The sequence below is a fragment of the Phyllobates terribilis genome, unplaced genomic scaffold (genome assembly GCF_046119375.1).
Source record: "Phyllobates terribilis strain yellow unplaced genomic scaffold, ASM4611937v1 Scaffold_5__5_contigs__length_657084704, whole genome shotgun sequence".
Taxonomy (NCBI): Eukaryota; Metazoa; Chordata; class Amphibia; order Anura; family Dendrobatidae; genus Phyllobates; species Phyllobates terribilis.
In genome coordinates, this window is record NW_027362765.1 from 43,153,651 (window position 1) to 43,178,286 (window position 24,636).

The following is a 24,636-nucleotide window of genomic DNA, read 5'->3' on the forward strand; positions in this document are numbered from 1 at the left end:
TCAGAAAAATGGCTTCTCCCTTGTGTGACTTCTCAGATGTCTAGAAAGATTTCTTTTTAGACCAAAATATTTTCCACATACTGAACATGAAAATTGCTTCTCCCCTGTGTGAACTATCTTATGATTAGCAAGTTCAGATTTTGAAGACCAGCATTTCCCACATTCTAAACATGAAAATGGCTTCTCTCCGGTGTGAACTTTCAGATGTGTAGTAAGAAGTGATTTCTAATTAAAACATTTTCCACATTCTAAACATATAAATGGTTTCTCCCCTGTGTGAATCCTTTCATGTGAGAGTAAACTTGATTTGTGATTAAAACATTTTCCACATTCTAAACATGAAAACGGCTTCTCCCCTGTGTGAAATCGCTGATGTTTAACAAGTTTTGATTTATGTGTAAAACATTTCCCACATTCTAAACATGAAAACGGCTTCTCTCCTGTGTGAGTTCTCTGATGTATAACAAGAGTATATTTCTCTGTAAAACATTTCCCACATTCTAAACATGAAAACGGCTTCTCCCCCGTGTGACATCTGTGATGTCTAACAAGAAGTGATTTCTTTGTAAAACATTTCCCACATTCTGAACATGAAAATGGCTTCTTTCTTGTTTGCACTCTTTGATGTTCACCATCCCTTTGGTTAGATTTCTTTTTCTTAAGAAGGACTGGAGGTATGTCTGGTATAATAGGATGCTCATCAAAGGGATCAGGTTTGATGCTAGGGCCCTTGGCATTAAAATCTGAAAATATCAGGTATTTTTCTGAGGTCAAGGTCCAGTTATCTGCCAAAAAAAAATTATACTTTTAATTTTAGTTTTTCTACACATTGAATCATTACTAAAATTTCATCTTGGATTGCTCCTGAAATGCTTTGTGCCTCATTCCATGATTAGGCATCCAGCTGCCTCACTTCTCTACATGACCTGGATTATTTTTGAACTTCATAAACTGTAAAATGCCGGTCAGACTAATTCCTGTTCCCTAGGGACTCCTTGCATGCCGGACTACCAGGCATTTCTTAGATCAACTGTCTGTTTGCCCAGCATTGTTCTTTCCATAGCTTCTAGCACCTTGCTGGTAAGCATAATCATAGCAGAATAACTGACCGATACAATTGAAGGGGTTGTTGCGTTTCAAATAAGATATGTTCACTGCTGCATAAAAAAAAAAAATTACTGCGGTGGACTCATCTTCCTGGGGTCCAAAGGCGGTCTCTGCCTGCTGCTGCTCCTGATGTCTGGCATTGGCTGCGGTGCTGACATCATATTGACAGCACGGCAGCCAGTTAGCTTACTGATTGGTTGCTGTTCTGTTGACATGATATTAGCCTGGCAGGCAATGCTAAAATTCGCAGCAGTGGCGGAGATGTACCACAATATGCCAGATTTACAATTTCAATATTGAGGAGGAGTGTGACAACACAGCTTTTTTTCTTAATTATGCCAGCATTCTTTCTGTAGGCCAGTAGCAATATACCTTTATTTTTATGTTGACTTTTGAACCTATGTTCTTTGGTTGCTCAACATAGACTATTGTTGGTATAAACCTGAACGCTGATCACTTGAGGTGATATTGGTAATTTATGAATGGCTGCTATTCACATCTTATATCAGTTCTTACAACGCATCATCTGCCAGTATTACAATACAGGGACTCTGAACAATGGACGTTTGCTAAGATATGTTAAATACCATTATAGGGTGTTTGCCAGCCAACATTGGAGGAGGATGAGCTGTACATATTTGAGCATTGTAAATTAATATCATGATCCTTGACCTGTGAATGATGGCTTGAAAGGACAAATGTGATCTATAAAAAGGGAGTCTCTGCATCTGTTCAAGGAGACTCTACAGGATGACAGCCTAAAGGACTGCAGCCCTGGCTGGAAAGATACAGAACTGCTCCATTGCTGAACTCTCAGAGATGATTTAAAGAATCCAGGTTGGGACAATCAGGTCACCTGGCCAAATATTTCAAGACTCTAATCCCGGCAGGCACAGCAGAAGGGTGAGACTGTAATTTTGCACCATCTTGGGCATTTGCGGGGACTGTTCTATATGTTTATTGTCTGTTTGGTGGTTCAATAAAATATTGCCACACTGTTTTACCCTCACCCTGTTGTCTGAGTAGTGTTCTGCCCACAGAAGACCCTGTGTCTTCACAAGGAGCGTGGTAACACTCAGAAAGAAAAGTTGTGGAATTCTGGAAATCAGAGGATCAAAAACCACGTTAGTGATTTGGAAATTATGAGAAATGTAAACAAAATTTTGAAACCAACTCACATCTTTTCAGTACCGAGTATGAGTGGCTTGTGTAGAAATACACTTACACGATTTGGTTGCTATTAATTAGATTATTAGTGGTCGTCTGAGGAACATTCAGCTGCACTGAATGCATTTGAGCAAGGAGGTCCTCAAGATCTGCTGCTTTGCAACTTCCAACCAACCAATGATGTCTCAGATGTGCTCAATGGGAGAGAAGTCCACAGACGTTGCAGGATATGGGAAAAATGCTTAGGCCACGCAGGCAGCTCACAGTACCACAAGCAATATGCTGCCTGGGGGTGTTGTGTGTGTTAAACATTTCCTGTGATACTTTGTAGAACTGGCCATACCACTGCTTCCACAATCAATGTAATACAGACTATTAGTGTACCTGGGATGAAGATTAGAGGGGTTCGGCTACCGTACATTATGACATTGCACAACATAATCATTGGAGTAGGACCAGTGTGTTAACGTTTCTGCATTGCATGGTCCCTGTAATTTCCAGACCATTCTCTGTATATCTGTTGTAGGGTTTTGTACTCACTCAGCTGCTTTTGACGTAGGCACAGGAGTCAGTTTCTTAAAAATGTCCAAGGCTGGTTTATTCAAGCTTCATAAATGTAGCATCGGCGTCTCTGCCCCCTGCCAGGCAGAGACGCCGTCCCACTCACCTCCGTGCTCCCCGCTCTGCCTTCTCCAGCGCTCCTCTTCCTGCTGCTGGCGCGCGCAGCTCCCCGGGCACTGTGCTTAGGGCGCGCGCTCCCTCCCTCTTAAAGGGGCCGCGCGCGCCGTCCTAAGGAGACCCCGGCCAATTGCCGTGGGTCCTCCCATATATAAGGCACCTTCTCCAAAATGGAGGTGCCCGAGCAAAAGTTGTTGCACAGTGTTTCTGACGTCTGCTTCAGCCCTCAGGTCCCGCTGCTAGCCTGACTTCCTGTCCTGCCTGCCAGCCTGTTACCTGCCGTGCCAGCCAGCCCGCCCGCTCACCTGGGAGCACTGGCCCGTTACCTGCCTGCTACCTGCCGTGCCAGTCAGCCCGCTCAACTGGGAGCACTCGCCTGTTACCTGCCGTGCCTGCTAGCCCGCTCACCTGGGAGCACTGGTCTGTTACCTTCCGTGCCAGCCAGCCCGCTCACCTGGGAGCACTCGCCTGTTACCTGCCTGTTACATGACAGCCTACCGAGAGGCTCCGGCCCATCTCTTGCCGTGACCACCTGACAGCCTACCTAGAGGCTCCTGCCTGTCACTTGCCGTGACCACCTGACAGCCTACCTGGAGGCTCCCTCCTGTCACCTGCCATGTCTGCCAGTCCATCCACCAGGACCACTCGTCAGCCTGCCTGCTATACAGGTCAGTTCCAGCCATCTGTCCCGTGGGAGTCACCTGCTCTCTTACAAGGTCGTCCCCAGAGTAGCACCTGGTCCCTCTGCTCGGTCCCTCCCTGGTCACGGAGTCGTTAGCTGCCGTATGACCTAGGTCGGCCCAAGTTGACACTTAGTCACGCCCCTCTGGGTCCCTCCTTGCACCGCAGCACAGAGGTTCCACCACCCGGACCCGTAACAATAAACCGCACTAGTAAGGTAAACAAAAGACAGCCTTGTCTGGCACAAAGTAACAACACAGGAAAATAACTAGTCCATATAATACTGCGGGTTCACCCGCTCACAGACAAGCTGGAGGTCGCCACACCTCCAGCCACAAACTCTGAATGAGACACCCTCTGTCTCCAATTTATACACAACCTGGGGTGGGGATATGTGAACAGCCAATCCCACCCATCTCTTATGATTGATGAAAAAAACGGCCCTTCGCAGTTTTTCATTACTGAAGCTGCCAACCTCAGCAATACACATCTCCCCTCAAGGACAAGTCCGGCGGCCATCTTACATACCCCCCCCCCTGCCCAAAGCTGGGTCGCTTTGCACCTTCCGCTAACATACAGTGGACTCTTGGCAATGCGTCAGCATTGCCATGCAGTTTCCCATGCTGAAAGCTGAACTCCTGAAGAGCTAGGAACCATCTGGTCACTTGAGCATTGTTCCCCTTCTTCTCGCTCATCCACCTAAGTGGAGCATAGTCTGACACCAGCCTGAACTTCCTGCCTAAGAGGTAGTATCTTAGAGTGTCTAGTGCCCACTTGATGGCCAAACCTTCCTTCTCCACTATGGAGTAATTTCTCTCACAAAATGTCAGCTTCCGGCTTAAATACATTATGGGGTGCTCTTAGCCGTTCATCTCTTGTGAAAGGACCGCACCCAGCCCGACATCTGACGCGTCCATCCGGACCACAAACTCCTTCGAGAAATCCAGTGCCTTCAACACCGGCTGTTTACACAGGGTGTGCTTGAGTTCATGGAAGGCCGTCTCGGTTTCTGGAGACCACTTAGCCAAGGCCGATTTTGTCCCCTTAAGGAGATCTGTCAAAGAGGCGGCTGTCATGACGAAGTTAGGGATGAACTGGTGGTAGTAGCCCACGAATGCTCTGACCTGCTTTTTTTGTGAGAAGTTGTGGTCAACCCCGGATCGTGTCCATTTATTTATTCGGGGCTTTATCATGCCCTACCTATGACATAGCCCAAATATCTGGCCTCCTCCATGCCCATGGCACATTTCTTCAGGTAGCTGGAAACCCAGCCTTCCGTAGAGCATTGAATATCGCCTGGATTTTGCTCAGATGGCTACCCCAATCCTAGCTGTAGATCACGATATCATCCAAGTAGGCTGCAGCATACTTCTTGTGGGGAGCTAGAATCCAGTCCATGGCTCTTTGAAAGGTAGCTGGAGCTCCTTGCAATCCAAACGGCATTCTGGTGTATTGAAAACACCTATCTGGCGTTGAAAAGGCAGTCTCATCCTTGGCCTCTTGGGACATAGGGATCTGCCAATACCCTTTTGTGAGGTCAAGGGTAGTAATGTACCTGGCCGGCCCCAGTCTCTCAATGAGTTCACCTACCCTGGGCATTGGGAATGAATCAAACTTAGAGACCTCATTCAGTTTCCTATAATCATTGCAGAACCACCATTTTCCATCTGGTGTCGGCACTAAGACTATGGGACTTGACCAGCCACTCTTGGGACTCCTTGATGGCCCCTAGATTCAGCATGCGCTTCACCTCCTTCGAGATCACCTCTCAGGAATCCGATATGGCTTCATATTCACTCGGACCTCACTCTATGACCTGAGTACAGCCTGGTAGATCTGAGAACAGGTCCCTGTTCTGCTGCAGCAACTCTCGGCATTGTTGCCTCTGGGCATGTGACAGTGACTCTGCCATCTTGACTTCCTCCACATCGGTTTCAGTCTTCGCCATCAGACATGGAGCTTCCACCGGCTCCCTGTCTCACCACGGCTTAATGAGGTTGACGTTGTACACCTGGTTGGGCTTCCTTCTCCCAAGTGGGTGGACCCTATAGTTGACATCGCCAACCTTTTCAACCACTTCATAGGGGCCCTGCCACTTGGCCAGGAACTTGCTCTCCACCAGAGGTAGCAGCACTAGTACCCGATCCCCAGGGTTGAAGTGTCTCACCCTCGCTGATCTATTGTACACCCTCGACTGTGCCTCTTGTGCTTTGAGGAGGTATTCTTTCACAGTGGGCATCACCTCTGCAATCGTCTCTTGCTTTTGGGCCACATGTTCGATTACACTCTTGTAGGGTGTAGACTCCGCCTCCCAGGTCTCCTTTGCTACATCCAGGAGTCCGCGGGGATGTCGGCCATATAACAGCTCAAACGAGGAGAACCCAGTAGAGGCCTGTGGTACTTCTCTGATGAAGAATAGAAGGTACAGCAGTAGACATTCCCAGTCCTGGCCGTCTTTCTCCACGACCTTCTTTAACATGGCCTTCATGGTTTTATTAAACCTCTCCACTAAGCCATCTGTCTGGGGGTGGTAGACTGAGGTACTGAGTTGTGCGATCTGCAGGGTTTTGCACAACTCCCTCATCACACGTGACATAAATGGGGTCCCTTGGTCCATTAGGATCTCCTTAGGCAACCCCGTTCTAGAGAAGATATGGACCAACTCCTGGGCTATACATTTTGCAGAGGAGTTGCGTAGTGGTACGGCCTCTGGATACCGCGTAGCATAGTCCAGTCACACCAGGATATACTGATGTCCTCTGGCGGACTTGACCAGGGGTCCCACTAGATCCATGGCTATGCGATCAAATGGCACCTCAATGATTGGCAATGGCACTAAGAGGCTACGGAAGTGGGCCACCGGGGAGGTCAGCTGGGACATGACCTACAAAAATGTACAATCTCGGTGACAACCGGACCAATAGAACCTCTGGAGGAACCTTTCCTGGGTTTTCTCTATCCCCAGAAGACCACATCTAACACCCTGCGCCTGTAGGGCCCTGGCACCAGTAACTGCTCAATTACCTCCCCTCTGAGCTTGTTGACCCGATATAGTAACTCTCCATTTACAGCAAAGTACGGATAGCGGGTGTCAGCCCCCGGCTCTTGAGCAACACCATTCAAGACAGTAACATCAAATGCCCCTTTTAGAGTCAAGTCTCTGAGCTGGGCAGTTTCAAAGTTTCCCTCGGACACCTCCAGCTCAGGGATGTTGGCCTCCAGGGATGCCGCCTCATCCTCATCCCCAACAAGCACACAAAAAGGAAACCCGGCAGCGACGGCCTGTGATGCGGTTTCTTCAGGAGCGTCCGGGTTGTTGTCCAGACAACCTGGCTTCCTCCCTTTCTCCCACAAGTCCCAAAACAAGGCAAAGTCCCGCCCTATTATAACAGGGTGCAACAGGTACTTGACCACGCCCACCTCATGGGACTCAGCCCCACAGTTTTTGTCTATGACCACTCGGGCCACAGGGTAGTCCTTAGCGTCCCCATGGATACAACAGACGCCGACCTTTTTCCCCGAAACCAGCCGATGAGGAACTGTGGCCCTCACTAGGGTTATCAAACTCCCCGAGTCTAACAGAGCAGCCACTTGCATACGATTCACCAACACGAGGCATGCCTGCGATCCGTCGCCTGGTTGAGGAACAGCACTGCAGGCAGGATATGCAAAGTACAAACAGTGTCATCCTGCGCTGCAGTTCATTGGATCGTTGGTCATGGGGCAAGGGGCGGCTATGTGACCTGGGGTGTGACATCTCCAACATACTATGCTATGGGGTGGGACCTTTGGCAGCAACTCAGAGCCCTCCTGAGCTCTAGGATGCCCCCCAAGGTGTGGCTCTAGCTCCCCTCTTTTGGGAACGCCAGTACGGAGAGGCTACGACCCCTTGTTTCCCAAAGAAACTCTCAACCGCCTGGTACCTTTCCACCAAGTCATCGGCATTACGGGGATCTCCCTGGGCAACCCAGGACTGCACTGACCTCGGAAGGGAGTGTACGAACTGGTCTAGGACAACCCTCTCCACTATCTGTGCTGGGGAGGAAGTTCAGGTTGCAACCACTTTTGGACCAGGTGTGGGAGGTCGCACATTTGGGACCGGGGAGGTTTGTCACTGCAATAGGCCCAGTGGTGCACCCGTTGCGCCCAGACAGTCAGAGTCACTCCCAAGATACTCTTTTGAGTCCTGCAAGGCCAAGTCATAATAGGCTTTCTGCGGCTCCCCTGTTAAATATGGCGCCAAAACCTCCGCCCACTGCTCCGGAGGCAACTTCTCCCGCTCTGCCACCCTCTCAAAGACCATCAGGAACGCCTCGACATCACCCAGGGTCATCTTTTGTAATGCTCTTCTTACCGTTTTCCTCACGTGAGACCAATTGTAGGGTTTTGTACTCACTCAGCTGCTTTTGACGTAGGCACAGGAGTCAGTTTCTTAAAAATGTCCAAGGCAGGTTTATTCAGGCTTCATAAACCGCGCTTGCAAAGTAAACAAAAGACAGCCTTGTCCGGAAAAAAGTAACAATACAGGAAAATAACTAGTCCATATAGTACTGCGGGTTCACCTGCTCACAGACAGTGTCCTGTAGCACAGACAGTGTCCTGTAGCACAGACACGCTGGAGGTCGCCACACCTCCTGCCACAGACTCTGAATGAGACCCCCTCGGTCTCCATTTTATACACACACCCTGGGTTGGGGATATGTGAGCAGCCAATCCCACCCAACTCTTATGACTGCTCGAAAAAAACGGCCCTGATACCCCTTATTAACCCTCTCAGCACTATGTGTGCTGGAGCATGCTTTCCCGGTTTTACATCACTGAAGCTGCCAACCTCAGCGATGCACATCTCCCCTCAAGGACATGTTCAGCAGCCATCTTACACTGCATCAAATACAAAAACTGGACTCATGACTGAAGAGAACAGACCTCCATTCAAGCCTCCATTGCAATCTTGTTTTGCAACTTGAAGAAAAAAAATTGTCGCCATTGTTTGAGACCAGTAGCGTTTCCACTTTTTGGGATTTTGGGCTGGATGGGGGCTTATTTTTTATGCTCTGAGCTGACTTTATTGATACAATGTTGGGGTAGATATTGCAGAGACCAAAAATACGTAATTCAGGCGTTTTGATTTTATTTCTCGTTATGCCATTTATCGATCGGATTAAATTTACTTTATATTTTGATAGATTGGACATTTCTGAATGCAGCAATACCAAATCTGTGTATTTATTATTTTTTTATTTTTAGAAGGTTGATTTGAACTTGTGTTTTTTTAAACTTTTTTCTTTATCTTTTTAACTGGCTTCAATAGTCCCCTTAGGAGACTTGAAGCTGTGATCATCTGATCGCCTGTCCTACACAAGTATAACAGAAATCATTATCTCCTATGAACGCCAGCCACAAGGTGGATCTCGGATCCACCTAAGACTGTTAAGAGGCACATAAAGGTGATCAGATCAGCTGTCATATGCAGGGAAAGATGCAGGCTTAGTGTCAAAGCCCACATCAAAGGCAGGGACACGACCTTTGGCATACCTATACGTCAAAGGCCGCAAAGGGGTTACACTACTTTTGTTGATTTTTTTTTTTTCACTGAGGAAGCTGGTTTTCTTTGCAGCGATACGCTTGGAGTCTCTTCCCATTCTATTGATCCCTCTAGCTGGCACTACGGGACCTACTGTATAATATATGTACCCTCCATTGATTGTACCTAAATGCCGTCCCCTTTAGCATTTGTGCAATCCTTTATTCCACATACTCCAATGGTCATATATTATTTGTTATATTTGGTTATTTTGGTAGACACCACTATTAGCGCTTTCTGGTGCTCTTTAAATTTTTATTTTTTTTTCAAATTTTATTATGATATTACAGTATATCTATTTTTCTGTTATGTTTTTTATTACTTTACCTATGCATGATTAGGGATGTTGGGAATTGTATTGGAACAGAAAAAAAACAGTAACAAAAAGGCAAAATGGACATAATTTAAACTTAAAACCTCAAACATGGGCCAGACTACATTTTTGCCACCTTCAACTTAATATTTGGTTGCACACCCTTTGGAATAAATAACTGCAATCAATCGCTTCCTATAACCATCAACAAAAGCTTCTTACACCTCAGAACTGGAAGTTTGGACCACTCTTCTTTTGCAAACAGCTCCAGATCTCTCATATTTGAAGGGTGCCTTCTCCCACCAGCAATTTTAAGATCTCTCCACAGGTGTTCAATTGTATTTAGATTCAAACCCATTGCTGGCCACTTCAGAACTCTATTTGTTTCCATTAATTTCTGGGAGCTTCTTAAAGTAGGTTTGGGTTTATTGCCCTGCTGGAAGACCCATGACCTAGGACGCAAACCCAACTTGGGTACTACATTGCAACCCAAAATCCATTGGTAATCTTCAGATTTCATGAGGTCTTGCACACAGTCAAGGTACCGAGTGGTAGAAAAACCACCCTAAAACATCTTTGAACCTCCAGCATATTTGACTATAGGTACTGTGTTCTTTTCTTTGCTGAAAACGGAATGAGGCCTACAAAGAGTAGAATGATAGTGCTTTATGGTAAAGCACTATCTTGTTCTCATCTGTCCACAAGACGCTTTCCACAAAGGATTTTTCGCTTACTCATGTACATTTTTGGCAAACAGCAGTCTAGCTTTTTTATGTCTCTGTGTCAGCTGTGGGGTCCTCTTGCCATTGCGTTTCATTTTATTCAAACGTTTACGGATAGTTTGCGCTGACACCAATGCACCCTGAGCGTGTAGGACAGCTTGAATTTCTTTGGCACTTGACTGGGGCTGCTTATCCGCCACCCGCACTATTCTGCGTTGCAAACTTTCAATTCTTCTCTACCATCCACGTCCAAGGATATTTGCTACAATGCCATGGGCTGTAAACTTCTTGAGTATGTTGTGCACCGTGGACAAAGGAACATCGATATCTCTGGAGATGGACTTGTAACCTTGAGATTGCTGATATTGTTCAACAATTTTGGTTCTCAAGTCCTCAGACAGTTAGTTCTCTTCTCCCTTTTCTGTTCTCCATACTTAGTGTGGCACACACAATGCAAGGATTGAGTCAACTTCTCCCCTTTCTATCTGGTTTCAGGTGTAATTTTCATATTGTCCACATCTGTTACTTGCCAAGGGTGAGTTTGAACGAGCATTTGCATATTTGAAACAAAGTTATTTAACCACAATTTTGTAAAAGGTGGCAACAATTTTGTCTGGCCATTTTTGGGGTTGTGTGTGAAATGTCCAATTTGCCTTTCTTCCTCTTGTGTTATAATATACACATTTTGTTTCATTTGTGTAACAAAACATGTATAATTGCAATAGTTTTCTGGGAGAAATACTTCATTTTCTAAAACAATTTCAAGGGTGCCAACACTTTTGGCCATGACTGTATACCTGACTGCACTTATTTATTTCAACTACTGATCCATTAGTGCCTACACTGCTATATTAGTATGAATTCGATTTTATTTCTTCAATATTGAGGGATCTAATAGTACCTATTATGCTATATATTCATCATTGTCACCTATTATATTTATGTATAGTGATCCATTAAAGTCTACGGTGAGGCTTTGGTTTTTAGGGTATGTGCACACGATGCAGAAATGAAGCAGAAAATTTCTGCATCATTTCTGCATCTCCCTGGCAGAAAAAACGCATGCAGATTGTGCATGCGTTTTCCCTGCGGAATACATGCGGATTCACATGCGTTTCCGCTTGTGGATTGACAAGCGCATTCCAGGCGATTTTAGCATCACCTGGAAAGTGCTTGACAACTAGGTCACACTATATAAATCCATGCAGCCGACATGGATTTATATAGTGTGACCCGAGAGAGTGTATATACTTACCTCCGATGGCCTGCGCTGTCCTGCTCAATCCATTCTCCCTCGCCGGCAACTTTGAATTGAAAGACCTGCCGACGTCAGCGTCACGTGACCCGTCACATGACTCTGACGTCAGCGCAGGTCCTACAACTCACTGCAAGTGCCGGGAACCAAGCAGGAGCGGTGTGCGGGCCGACAGAAGGTAAGAATACATTTATTTTTTATTTTATTCTTTTTTTACAGCTTTTTTAATGGTAACTGGGTGTGGATGAGACTCTCCTCTCCTCCTCACCCGGGTACCATCCGCACATTAGAACGCGCCAATTACGCAAGTACAGATGCAGTCTTGCGGAATTGGCACGTTCTAATGCAAGTCAATGGCGGCGAAAACGCCATGTTTCCGCAAAATTAATTGACATGCTGCGGATTTTTGAGCGCAGCGTTTACGCTGCGGAAAAATCCGCATCATGGGCACAGCACATGCGGATTTCAATTGGGGAACATTGCTGCCCTTCTACCATGCGTTTTTAATACGTTTCCGTGGCGTTTACGCAACTGCAAAAACGCCGCGGAAACGCATTAAATACGCATCATGTGAACTCAGCCTAATAGTTTTCAATCTTGGAGCGATATGGTGTTTAATAAAATGTAATTGCTTTTGTACTCTTAATTGCACACCTTTATCTATATTGCTTTTTTCTAGATAGTAATGAAAGGGTTAACAAGCCCTCAGGAGGAGGAGAAAAGAATCCTTCTAAAAAAAAAGGAGACCAAACGAGTACTAGATCTTGAGGCTCGAAAAGACAGAACTCATGCAAATCTGTCAACATCTTATATACTGGATATATTTCTTTTTTATTATTGTAGGTCCTTCCCGTGTTGTTAATGTCAATTTTCTACTGTTGGATTAAATGATTATTCCTGTACCATGTAAGCACCAGTGTTTAATACTGATGACTGAAATACGTCAGAGGGGATGTAGTCATAAGTGTATGTGTTTTTTGTTAGCACATCCCTGCACAGAAAAAATAATTTTTAACGAGATAATAAAAGTGATGCTTTAACCTTGTCATATGGTGCTGGATTATCGTTATACAAATCCTAGTTCTACACACAGTCTCCCATCTTATAAGGGGCTTACTTATCTCTTCTGAGTTGCCACCGCACCAAGTCCATCGTGGGACTGATGCACAGTGCTTGCTATATATTATATATATATATATATATATATATATATATATATATATATATATATATATATATATACACAGTACAGACCAAAAGTTTGGACACACCTCATTTAAAGTTTTTTCTGTATTTTCATGACTATGAAAATTGTACATTCACACTGAAGGCATCAAAACTATGAATTAACACATGTGAAATTATGTCTTATATTCAAGGTTCTTCAAAGTAGCCACCTTTTGCTTGGATGACTGCTTTGCACACTCTTGGCATTCTCTTGATGAGCTTCAAGAGGCAGTCACCGGAAATGGTCTTCCAACAATCTTGAAGGAGTTCCCAGAGATGCTTAGCAATTGTTGGCCCTTTTGCCTTCACTCTGCGGTCCAGCTCACCCCAAACCATCTCGATTGGCTTCAGGTCTGGTGACTGTGGAGGCCTGGTCATCTGGCTTAGCACCCCATCACTTTCCCTCTTGGTCAAATAGCCCTTACACAGCCTGGAGGTGTGTTTGGGGTTATTGTCCTGTTGAAAAATAAATGATGGTCCAACTAAATGCAAACCGGATGGAATAGCATGCCGCTGCAAGATGTTGTGGTAGCCATGCTGGTTCAGTATGCCTTCAATTTTGAATAAATCCCCAACAGTGTCACCAGCTAAGAACCCCCACACCATCACACCTCCTCCTCCATGCTTCACGGTGGGAACCAGGCATGTAGAGTCCATCCGTTCACCTTTTCTGCATCTCACAAAGACACGGTGGTTGGAACCAAAGATCTCAAATTTGGACTCATCAGACTAAAGTACAGATTTCCACTGGTCTAATGTCCATTCCTTGTGTTCTTTAGCCCAAACAAGTCTCTTCTGCTTGTTGCCTGTCCTTAGCAGTGGTTTCCTAGCAGCTATTTTACCATGAAGGCTTGCTGCGCAAAGTCTCCTCTTAACAGTTGTTGAAGAGATGTGTCTGCTGCTAGAACTCTATGTGGCATTGACCTGGTCTCTAATCTGAGCTGCTGTTAACCTGCGATTTCTGAGGCTGGTGACTCGGATAAACTTATCCTCAGAAGCAGAGGTGACTCTTGGTCTTCCTTTCCTGGGGCAGTCCTCATGTGAGCCAGTTTCTTTGTAGCACTTGATGGTTTTTGCAACTGTACTTGGGGATACTTTCAAAGTTTTCCCAATTTTTCGCACTAACTGACCTTCATTTCTTAAAGTAATGATGGCCACTAGTTTTTCTTTACTTAGAATTTGTATTATGGCAAGAAAAAAGCAGCTAACAGTCTATTCAGTAGGACTATCAGCTGTGTATCCACCAGACTTCTGCACAACACAACTGATGGTCCCAACCCCATTTATAAGGCAAGAAATCCCACTTATTAAACCTGACAGGGCTCACCTGTGAAGTGAAAACCATTTCCGGTGACTACCTCTTGAAGCTCATCAAGAGAATGCCAAGAGTATGCAAAGCAGTCATCAAAGCAAAAGGTGGCTACTTTGAAGAACCTAGAATATAAGACATATTTTCAGTTGTTTCACACTTTTTTGTTAAGTATATAATTCCACATGTGCTAATTCATAGTTTTGATGCCTTCAGTGTGAATGTACAATTTTCATAGTCATGAAAATACAGAAAAATCTTTAAATGGGAAGGTGTGTCCAAACTTTTGGTCTGTACTGTATATATATAGTGTAACATACCTGGCGGCGTCCTTGCATAGTGGTCCATCTCCCACTGTGCAAGAGCGCGCACTTGATCTCCAGTCCAGTCTGCTAGCCTGGCTTCCCTCCATGCTGTCTGTTTGCTTCTCTTTCTGCTGCTTAAGGGCGGCGCCCGATCACTTCCTGTTTTTTGTACCTGCTGTGGGTCACACCCCTTGTGCGACCTCAGCCTATTGCTGTCTGTCACCTGGTATTTAACCCAGCTGCTCCAATGAATCCCTGCCTGAGCATTGTGTTTCATTCAGTGTGCTCTTTCACTCTGAACGTGCCAGGTCCCTTTCTGTGTTTGCTTGCCTGCCTTTCCTGGAGGCTGTATTTCCAGGCCTGTCTGAACACGCTCCTAGCCTGTTCCTCCCGCCTTTTAGGGGCTGCATACCTAGACTCGCTCCTGTATCTTGCCACTGAGTCTGTTCTTGTCTGAATACTCTTCTAGCCTGTTTCCTGTTTTTCTCTATGTCCGTACCTTTCCTTTTTCTGCAGAGTCTGAACTCGTACCTACTCCTGTTCGTTGTCACTGTACTTCCGTTTGTGAGTTTGTGGTCCACTCGCTACTTCACTGCAAGTACCCTGTGGGTATCTGGTTCTGCCTTTCCCTTCCAGTCTGTTCCGTGTGAACAGAGCCCTGTCCGCTCTGCTCAGCCCTGTCCACCGCGTCTGCGGTTTCGCTTTGCTCAGCCCTGTCCACCGCGTCTGCGGTTTCGCTTTGCTCAGCCCTGTCCACCGCGTCTGCGGTTTCGCTTTGCTCAGCCCTGTCCACCGCGTCTGCGGTTTCGCTTTGCTCAGCCCTGTCCACCGCGTCTGTGGTTTCGCTTTGCTCAGCCCTGTCCACCGCGTCTGCGGTTTCGCTCTGCTCAGCCTTGTCTACCGCGTCTGCGGTTTCGCTTTACTCTGCCTTGTCTACCGCACTTGCGGTTTCGCTTTACTCTGTTTGTTGACCGCATCTGCGGCTCTGAATTTTGCCTCCCAATCTGTACTGGACCCTACCCAGCCTGCCTGTTCCTGTATTCCCCGGTGTGGGTCAACAGCCGTGTCCGGAGTCTGACCTGGAGTAGACCCTGGTCCCTCTGCTCGGTTCCTCCCTGGTGCACTGGCGTCGTATGCCGTCGTGCGACCTTGGTCGGATCGGGCAGATACTTAGTTACGCCCCTCCAGGCACTCTCCGGTTCATGGCACAGTGGAACCACTAAACACGCACACGCCAGTCAGTCCGGGCGTGTGCATTACATACATACATACATATATATATATTTTGATTCGAGCATCTCACTGCTCGAGATGCTCGGCGCTTGACGAGTATTTCCGGGGTTGCTGAGTGGGAGCTCGGGTCCCCTCGTGGCATGTTTGGCGCTCTTTAGAGTGCCAATCAACATGCAGGGATTGTCTGCCACACACTGTAATGCCGCAGCCATGTTGGTTGTGGCATTACAGTGATTGGCTGGCCCCACAGTGTCATCAGGTCTATATCAGACCTGGCGCCGCTGTGCTCGTCACAGTCTACTCCGCAATCAGGCAGTGTAGGGAGAGCTGCTGCTGAGCTACGGAGAGATTTGCTTGTTTATTAGCTAGTGTAGGTATTCTACAAGATTCTCTACATATCCATCTCAACTAACAGTCCTTCTGAGGACTAATCCAGCTGCAGAGATATCAATGCTAGGCAGGCAGGCAGGCTATACAGCAGACTGCAGTGCACATAGCAAGAGGGTCCATTCCAGTTCTGTCTGCTGCTGCTTTTACAGATATAGCCCCAGGTATCAGGGGCCAGGAATATTTTTTTTTATCTTAATCCTGATTATTTGCTTAAAAAACAATCCAGAGAACACCGTTTCTCTACGCCATTTGCTTGTTGGCGCTGAAGAATACAGCCAGGACCTTTCCATATTACAGCGCTAAAAATCCAGCTATTTAAAACTGCGGTTTGTCCGTTACACGGATAACATAAGTTTGCCCCAAATTCAGCCACTTGTAGTGAGCATGGAAGATATTGTCCTTCATTTAAAGGGACGGGGAACTGGATGTGATGGTGAATGCAGAGGCCGAAGCCATGGGCAAGCTGAAATTGTGCCACAAAAAATACCCACATATTCTCCCTTGACCTTCCTGTTCCAATTAATAGGGGACCGCAGAACACCACTATTGAACACAGAGCAGTGTGAAAAGGTTATTGGTTGAATAACAGATAATGCTTCCAGTCACTTAGCCACCATGACCACCCTGTCTTCCACACGGTCAAGTCTCAGTGGCCGTGAGTCTGGACTGCATATTCCTCACCCTGATCCTCCTTCCTCCCACCATGCCGAGTGCCCAGAGACAACTGATTCCACACTTGGACACGCCGAAGAGCTGTTCACTTTTCCATTTATAGATGCGGGCCTCTCCCCTGGTCCACTTGAAGTGGGGCAAGAGGAGATCGCATATAGTGATGCCCAAATATTTGAGCAGTCACAGTCATACGAAGGCAACGGTGGGAAAGTGTCACAAGAGGTGGATGATGATGAGATACAATTGCCAGAAAGTGAGGAGGAGGACCAAGGTGCGGAAGTGGAAGACGAGGTGGTGGATGATATAGTAACTGACCCAACCTAGCAGGAGGACATGCAGAGTGAGGACAGCAGCACACTGCGTTAACAGTTGAAGCCGGGTCCCAGTCGGACCTTGGGACGGAACACGTCCTCCCGACGCCGAGGATTGCAGGCCCTAGGTCAATCAGGGTTTCCCCCACAGTCTACAGCTCCTGCACCTCATCCTTCTCAGCCTCCATCTCCGAAATGACCACAACAGTCACAAGCTGGAAGCATTGCCTCGGCCAAGCGGCAACAGGCTGTGCTGAAGCTAATATGCTTAGATGACAAACCGCACAATGCTGAAGAGTTGTGGACAGCTCTGAAAGAGTAGGCAGATCTGTGGCTGACCCTACAACCAGGCATGGTCGTGTGAGACAATGGCCGGAACCTGGTGGCAGCTCTGAGGCGAGGCGAGCTCACACATGTACCATGCCTGGCCCATGTGCTTAACCTCGTGGTTCAGCGGTTTCTCAAAACCTACCCGGAGCTGCCAGATCTGCTTGTCAAAGTACGCCACCTATGTGCTCATTTTAGAAAGTCAGCTGCAGCTTCCGGGTCACCGACTGGTGGGCGATGTCCCCACGCGTTGGAACTCTACACTGCAGATGTTGGGAAGGATTTGTGAGCAGAAGAGGGCAGTTGTTGAGTACCAGCATCAACAAGGCGGTCGGTATTCAGTTAAGACTCCACACATAAGACCTCAGGAGTGGACATGGATGTCAGACATATGTACCATCCTCCAAAACTTTGAGGACTCCACCAAGATGGTGAGCGGCAATGACACCATAATTAGCGTAACCATCCTGCTTCTCTGTCTTCTGAAACGCTCTCAGCTCAGAATCAAAGAGGATGCATTGTAGGCGGAGCACGATGAGATGGAGCAAGGAACCACAAAGGGTGATTACACACAGCCCAGCCTCATCTCAATGTGGATTGGGTGACAATGAGGAAGAACAGGAGCTAGTTTCATGCGCTATAGACGGTACTACCTGCACAACTGTCATACCGTCTGTTCAGCGTTGATGCCTAAGGACAGGGAGGAGGAGGAGGAGAGCATGGTCAGTCGTCCTCTTGGTGAGGACACAGTCTTGCTTGTTAGCAGTCTGGCAAGTATGGCTGAGTTTATGTTACGCTGCCTTTCCCATGACCCTAGCGTTCTCAAAATTTTGGGTGACAGTCATTACTGGTTGGTGACACTTCTAGACCAACGCTACAAGGAGAACTTTATATCTCTTATTCCTGAGGCGGACAGGTCTACAAAAATGGGGTAGCACCAGAAGGCCCTTGTTGCGGAACTATTAAAAACATTCCCATCTGAAAAAGCTGGCGACAGAGGTCACAGTTCGTTGGACAACCAAGGAGTACAGGCGAGAGAGACAACTCCAATCCAGCAGAGGCAGGGGAACACTGTCAAAGTTCTGGGACAGTTTTCTCAGCCCCTCCCATCGCACAGGCCCTGAGGTGCGGAGTACTCTCACAAGGAGTGCATAGTTTGGGAAGATGCTGAGGGAGTACCTTGCCGACCGTACCAACGTCCTCCGTGATTCCTGTGTGCCTTATAATTATTGGGTATCGAAGCTGGACACGTGGAATGAACTGGCTCTCTACGCCTTGGAGGTCCTGGCCTGCCCTGCCGCTAGCGTTTTATCAGAGCGGTTTTTTTAGTGCCGCTGTTGGAATTATAACTGATAAGTGCATCCGTCTGTCAACTGAAAATGCTGACAGGCTGACTCTTATAAAAATGAACAAGGGCTGGATTGGGCCAGACTTCTCAACACCACTGAATGATAGCAGCGTAACAAACTCAAATCCAGTGTCTTTTTTTGGAAGGTGTATTCCCATGCACCTTTTCACCCCCACACATGGGTATACACTTCCTGATTTTGGCTATTTGCTCTTGTCCTCCTCATCCTCATCCTCCACCACCATATAACCAGGGTGACCATGGCCCGTGATGCAACACCCACATAATTTTTTAAAGGGTGTTTATAATGGCCATAAAAAATAAATGTATACAGTATGTTCATGTATACCTCCAGGGGTAAATGTTTGTCAGCCCATACACTTAGTGCAGGGGCATTACAAGTATAGGAGACCCGCTCCTTTCTAATGGGAACATTTTTTTTTATGAGGTGCCTCCAAATTTTTGGCAACCCTTGTATTCACTGCATAGGCAAACAGTATGGGAGACCCACTTCCTAATAATGGGAACATTTAGAGGAGGGCCTCCTGAAAACAGTCTCTTCAAAAGGGTATTGGGGTGCGTCCAAATTTTGGGCAGCCCTTCCACTCACTGCATACGCAATAACAGTATAGGAGACCCACTCTTTAGTAATGGGAACAACAAAGCATAGCCGGCTGATGGTCCTATAAAAATAGGCTTTGTGACTTTCAGAGTCCCTCCTTCATAAATGAAACAGGATGTGTTTGATGATGTGTCACACACCACATGGCCAGATAAGGTGGTAAAATGTTAAAATGACATTTCCCGTTGAACGCATTTGTCACGGTTGAAAACAATGCAAAAGTGCAAAAAAACGCTACGTGTGAACATAACCAAAAACAAAAATACTCCTCCACACCTTAGGCTATTTATTTTGCCTTATATACAAGTCATTACCCCGGAAAGGATGTTCCTTAACATATTTCCCAGGAAAATCCATTTTACTTTTGTTTTTGAATGTATTATTGTGAGTCCGTAAAAGTGTCGCAAGAGTCACAAATGCTTCCAGGGGTCTTTCCCATGCTGTTCCCATGTCATTTGAGCACTGTTCCCACTGTTGATTTGGGCAGCCGCCTGAAAAATGCTCCAGTTTCCCATAGACTTACATTGGACTCGTTGCTCGGGTCGAGCGCCCGAGTATTCCAATTTGCTGGACCCGAACATCGAGCACCCGAGCATTGTAGTGCTCGCCCATCACTATTAATAATGCTGTTCCACTCATGGCCAGGTGCCCCACCAGTCTCCATTTCTTCTCTTTCGGATGAACTCGTGACTGATTTAGCCAATCACTGTCCGCAGCGGAGACTAATCCATTCCTGCTGTGGATGGAGTTAGACTGGAATAATCACTTGACCAAACGGTCAGAGCAGATTGTTCAGAGATCGGCCCTATATTTTGCTTTGTGGAAAACCTGTATTACTTTAATTTTGGCCTGTGAAATGTTGTAGCTTGCTTTAATAAAAAAAAAGTTAGATTGTGTTCTTTTATTTAAGCTCTAAATGCTTAGATGAGTAAAAGTGCACATCAAAAAGGTCTGAGTGAACAAACCTTAAAAAATACAACATATAATTCTACAGGAAGGAGAATATGTGACTTCTCTAAACAAGATAAAACAAGACTGAACACAAGAACTTCACAGCCATCTACACATGATAGGGGAGATCTCATGACACCTTCTCTCCATCTACCTGAAGATCCTGAGGAACATTGTGATCTTCTTGTTTACAGTCCTGAGGAAGAAGATGACGGGGACATCTCTCCGGTGTTGTCCTCTTACTGGATAAAACTGAAAGAAACACAAAAGGGGCTGAATTCATTCTTTACATACAGATAATCATAGGCCGTGTGTATTTAGTCCTGTCTATTACCTGGTGATGTGAGGGGCTTGGGAACCTCCATCATGACGTCCTTGTACAGATCTTTGTGTTCTTCTAAATACTCCCACTCCTCCATGGATAAATAAACTGTGACGTCCTGACACCGTATAGGAACCTGACACATACAATGATATCATCATCCCCCCCAATTCCCTTCATAGCATTACTGTATAATGTCCAAGCATTTCCAGCAGTATCACCTCTCCAGTCAGCAGCTCAATGATCCTGCAGGTGAGTTCTAGGATCTTCTGGTCATTGATGTCCTCATGTATCAGGAGGTGAGGTAGAGACCCCGTTATTGGGCTCAGGGGTTTTTCCCATCCCTCAGACACAGGGGCCTGACAGCGCTCACTAGAGGTCTTCTGCACTAGTGTATAATCCTGGTTATGGAGAGACACATTAATAAATCTCACTACAGACATTTCCAGAGTCCTCACCTCTCCAGTTCTGTCCATCTGTTATTCCCATAGATAAGAATGATGTAATGTGACGTCATCAGAATCTCTCACCTCTCCAGTAAGCCGGAAGAGGATCTCTAGGATGAGGTGTAATATCCTCTCTGCCATCTTGTCCCTGCTCCTATCCATCCTTGAAGGGGCAATCAGGAAAATTCTCTTATATAGAAAATCTCCACCGAGAGGATCCGATATTATAGGGTCCTGAATGGGAATATGAACCGATGTAACATTAAGAATCTATTCAATATGTTATAAAAACATCTTCAGCACATCAGGGCTGTGGAGTAAGTCAAACCCCTGACTCTGATTCCAATTTCCCTGACTTCCGCTTCCGATACACTGGTAGGAGGAGCTTCACTTCTCATCATGTACATAAAGTACAGCACAGATTCATCTCAACTAAAAGCGTAGATCCTTAGATCAGGAACAGAACAGACATTTCATAACTTTCACAAATTCTTATGAAAACATTTACAGCACATCCTGCATTGAACTACTGCACCAATTTATTATATATATATATATATATTTCAGGAGTGGGTCCATTTTATACCAACTCCAACAAAATGGATACAGATGCCACAGCCCTGCTGTACATCACATCCTCATGGCAGCAACATCTACCTGATGATCCTGCGGAACATTGGGATCTTCTTGTTTACAGTCCTGTGGAAGAAGAGGACGGGGACATCTCTCTGGTGTTGTCCTCTTACGGGACAGAACTGGAGGAAACACATACAGGGACTGAATTCACTCTTTACATACAGATAATTATAGGCCGTGTGTATTTAGTACTGTCTATTACCTGGTGATGTGAGGGGCTGGGGAACCTCAATCATGATGTCCTTGTACAGATCTTTGTGTCCTTCTAAATACTCCCACTCCTCCATGGAGAAATAGACGCCGACATCCTGACACCTTATAGGAAACTGATACACACAATAATGCAGTCATCCCCTCGATCCCTTCATAGTGTTACTGTACAATGTCCCAGCATTCCCAGCAGTCACCTCTCCAGTCAGCAGCTCAATCATCTTGTAGGCGAGCTCGAAGATCTTCTGTTCATTAATGTCCTCGTGTTTCAGGGGGTGATGTGGAGACCCTGTGATTGGGCTCAGGGGTCTTCTCCATTCCTCAGACACAGGGGCCTGACAGCGCGCACTAGAGGTCTTCTTCACTACTGTGTAATCCTGGTTATGGAGAGACACATGAATAAATCTCACTACAGACATTTCCAGAGTCCTCACCTCTCCAGTTCTGTCCATCTGTTATTCCCATAGATAAGAATGATGTAATGTGACATCATCAGAATCGCTCACCTCTCCAGTAAGCCGGAAGAGGATCTCTAGGGTGAGGTGTAATATCCTTTCCGCCATCTTGTTCCTGTCTCCATCCATCCTTGACAGGTTCATCAGGAAAATTCTCCTATATTGAAGATCTCCACTGAGATAATCCGGTATTGTAGGGACCTGAATAGGAAGAAAATTAGCTGATGTAACATCATAAAGAATCTATTCAATATGTTATGAAGACATCTTCTCCATGTCACATCTTCGTGGTGGCAGCATGTAGGGCACATGATCTCCATAAACCATCATGTAACAGAACAGTTACATCCCAGACATACTAGCATTCAATATCGTCATTGCAGAGATGTAAACAGAGACTGAAGGAAACAATGGGCGCCTGAGTGATGGAGTGGAAATACGTCATAAAGATGGAGTGCGGCCTGAACTCGATGTGTTTTGTGTCCTTTCCCCAGAATCTGCCATTTACATGGATAATGGTGCAGAGTATCAATACAGAAGATGTTCCGGTCATAGGGACTCTGAAAATACAAAGTGCAATGACACTGGGAGGGTCCCGGGGAGCGGTCGTGAGGGGGATTTACAGGAATCATTCATTATAACAGCTGCAATTATAAATGTCATTTGAAAAAAAACACGACAGAGACAAGTTTGCTATACAGAAATGGAGAGGCTTCCACAGGAGACGTGTGCGCTTCTCTATCTTCATCATCTACGGGACAGAGGAGAACTGAGCGCGGTAGAAGCAAAATCAAAGTGGGCTACAGGACCTTTGCTGATGTCATGCATATGTGAGATGATGTCACCCGAAGGGGTAGGACCTCTTCCTCCAGCGCAGACCTGATACCAGGAAGCCGCGTTGTGCTGTGGCTGCTGATGAGGCGGTGGAGAGGGTTGCATCTAGTGGATGAAGTGGTTGTAGTGAGGATCTCACCGCAGACTCCATTCTAGACAGTTTAGTGTTCAGGTGACTAGAATGGAGTTGGCTGGAGCGAGGTCCCTCAGAGGAACAACTCCACTCTAGGCGGCTCAGCAGTGACAGGAGCTCATTGTATCCTCCATTCTAGTCTCCTAATTACAGAACTGGCTAAAGTGGAGTGCTGTAGTGAGGGGGCTAAATTGGCTGCAAAAGCGAGGATCGGAGTTTCATTTACATATTTAAAAGATGCTGAGGAAAGAATTTTTTCAGCGAGATCTGAGCGATTTAGTGCCGGTCTACTGGTGAGGACTTTGCTGTAGATCGTTTCCCCAACAAATTGCAATGTGTGAACACAACCCGAGCTTTAGAAATGTAGAAATGAAAATTCAGCCCATAGTTCTCAGACAGTTATTTTAACACACATACTGTAAATAAATTAAAAAAAGGAGAAAGATATAAATATATGCGTAGAATTAAGCCACATTGGAGATAAGTGATGATGAAAGCAAAAAGCACACAAATGACATCACGCTCTTCCACCCCACAGCAGCTCAACACGCAGCCCCACGTGACTAACATCTCCTTCTGTGCAGACCAACCCCCCCCCCCAGGTTCAGCCCCATGCATATGAAAGCAACCCCTTCCCACCACATGCAGCCACACTCAACTAACATCACCCCTTCTCCGCACAACCAAGCAGCATGCAGCCACATGCAAATAACATTACCTACAATCCGAGAAAAGGTCCGGCATACAGCCCCACACGAGTGACATTACCCACTTCCCATTGCAACTGCCCAGCATGCAGGATTATCTGCACAGCCCCTGATCATCCTCACCCCCCCACATATCGCCGCACGGCCCCTCATCATCCTCAACCCCCCCATATCTCCGCACAGCCCCTCATCATCCTCACCCCCCCCATATCTCCGCACAGCCCCTCATCATCCTCACCCCCCCCATATCTCCGCACAGCCCCTCATCATCAATCACTTTCTCCATGCAGTCCCACTCAATTAACATCAACCCTTCTCCTGTGAAAGGCCCCCTATAAGCAGCCCCACACAAGCAGCAGTGGTCATCTTCCTGTGCAACCCTCCAACATGAAGCCCCCAAATAGTAACAGCATCCATGTTTCTTTGCCTCCAAAATACATCCTCAGAGCCCTCACACTGAGTCCTGTGTCCTCGCTGCCAACTTCACACAGCTATATGGTGCAGATCTCAGTCCTCACCTCACAGGGCTCCATGGTGCAGCGCCTCACTCCTCGCCTCAGCACACGCTGCTTCCTGCCATCTGGTTTGCACTAGCATAATACAAGAGGCTCCGACCTTCCGGTGACGTCATCTCTCTCACAGGAGCCACGGCAATCTAGTCTAAAGTGGAGTGGCTAAAAGGAGGTCCTCA

General features: G+C 46.5%; 1 protein-coding gene and 1 pseudogene across 1 annotated transcript; both read right to left on the reverse strand.

The window, feature by feature from the left end:
* Positions 1-768, reverse strand: LOC141271425 (uncharacterized; annotated as a pseudogene).
* Positions 651-24,585, reverse strand: LOC141270681 (uncharacterized). The gene is made up of 10 exons (XM_073680778.1): positions 24,464-24,585; positions 22,323-22,472; positions 22,014-22,193; positions 21,809-21,932; positions 21,628-21,725; positions 21,055-21,204; positions 20,746-20,925; positions 20,537-20,660; positions 20,357-20,454; positions 651-785 (listed from the first exon to the last, which is right to left on the reverse strand). Exons 1-10 carry the CDS (start codon positions 24,476-24,478, stop codon positions 771-773), a joined length of 1,134 nt encoding a protein of 377 aa, XP_073536879.1. The 5' UTR covers positions 24,479-24,585; the 3' UTR covers positions 651-770.
* Between the last annotated feature and the right edge of the window lie 51 nt (positions 24,586-24,636).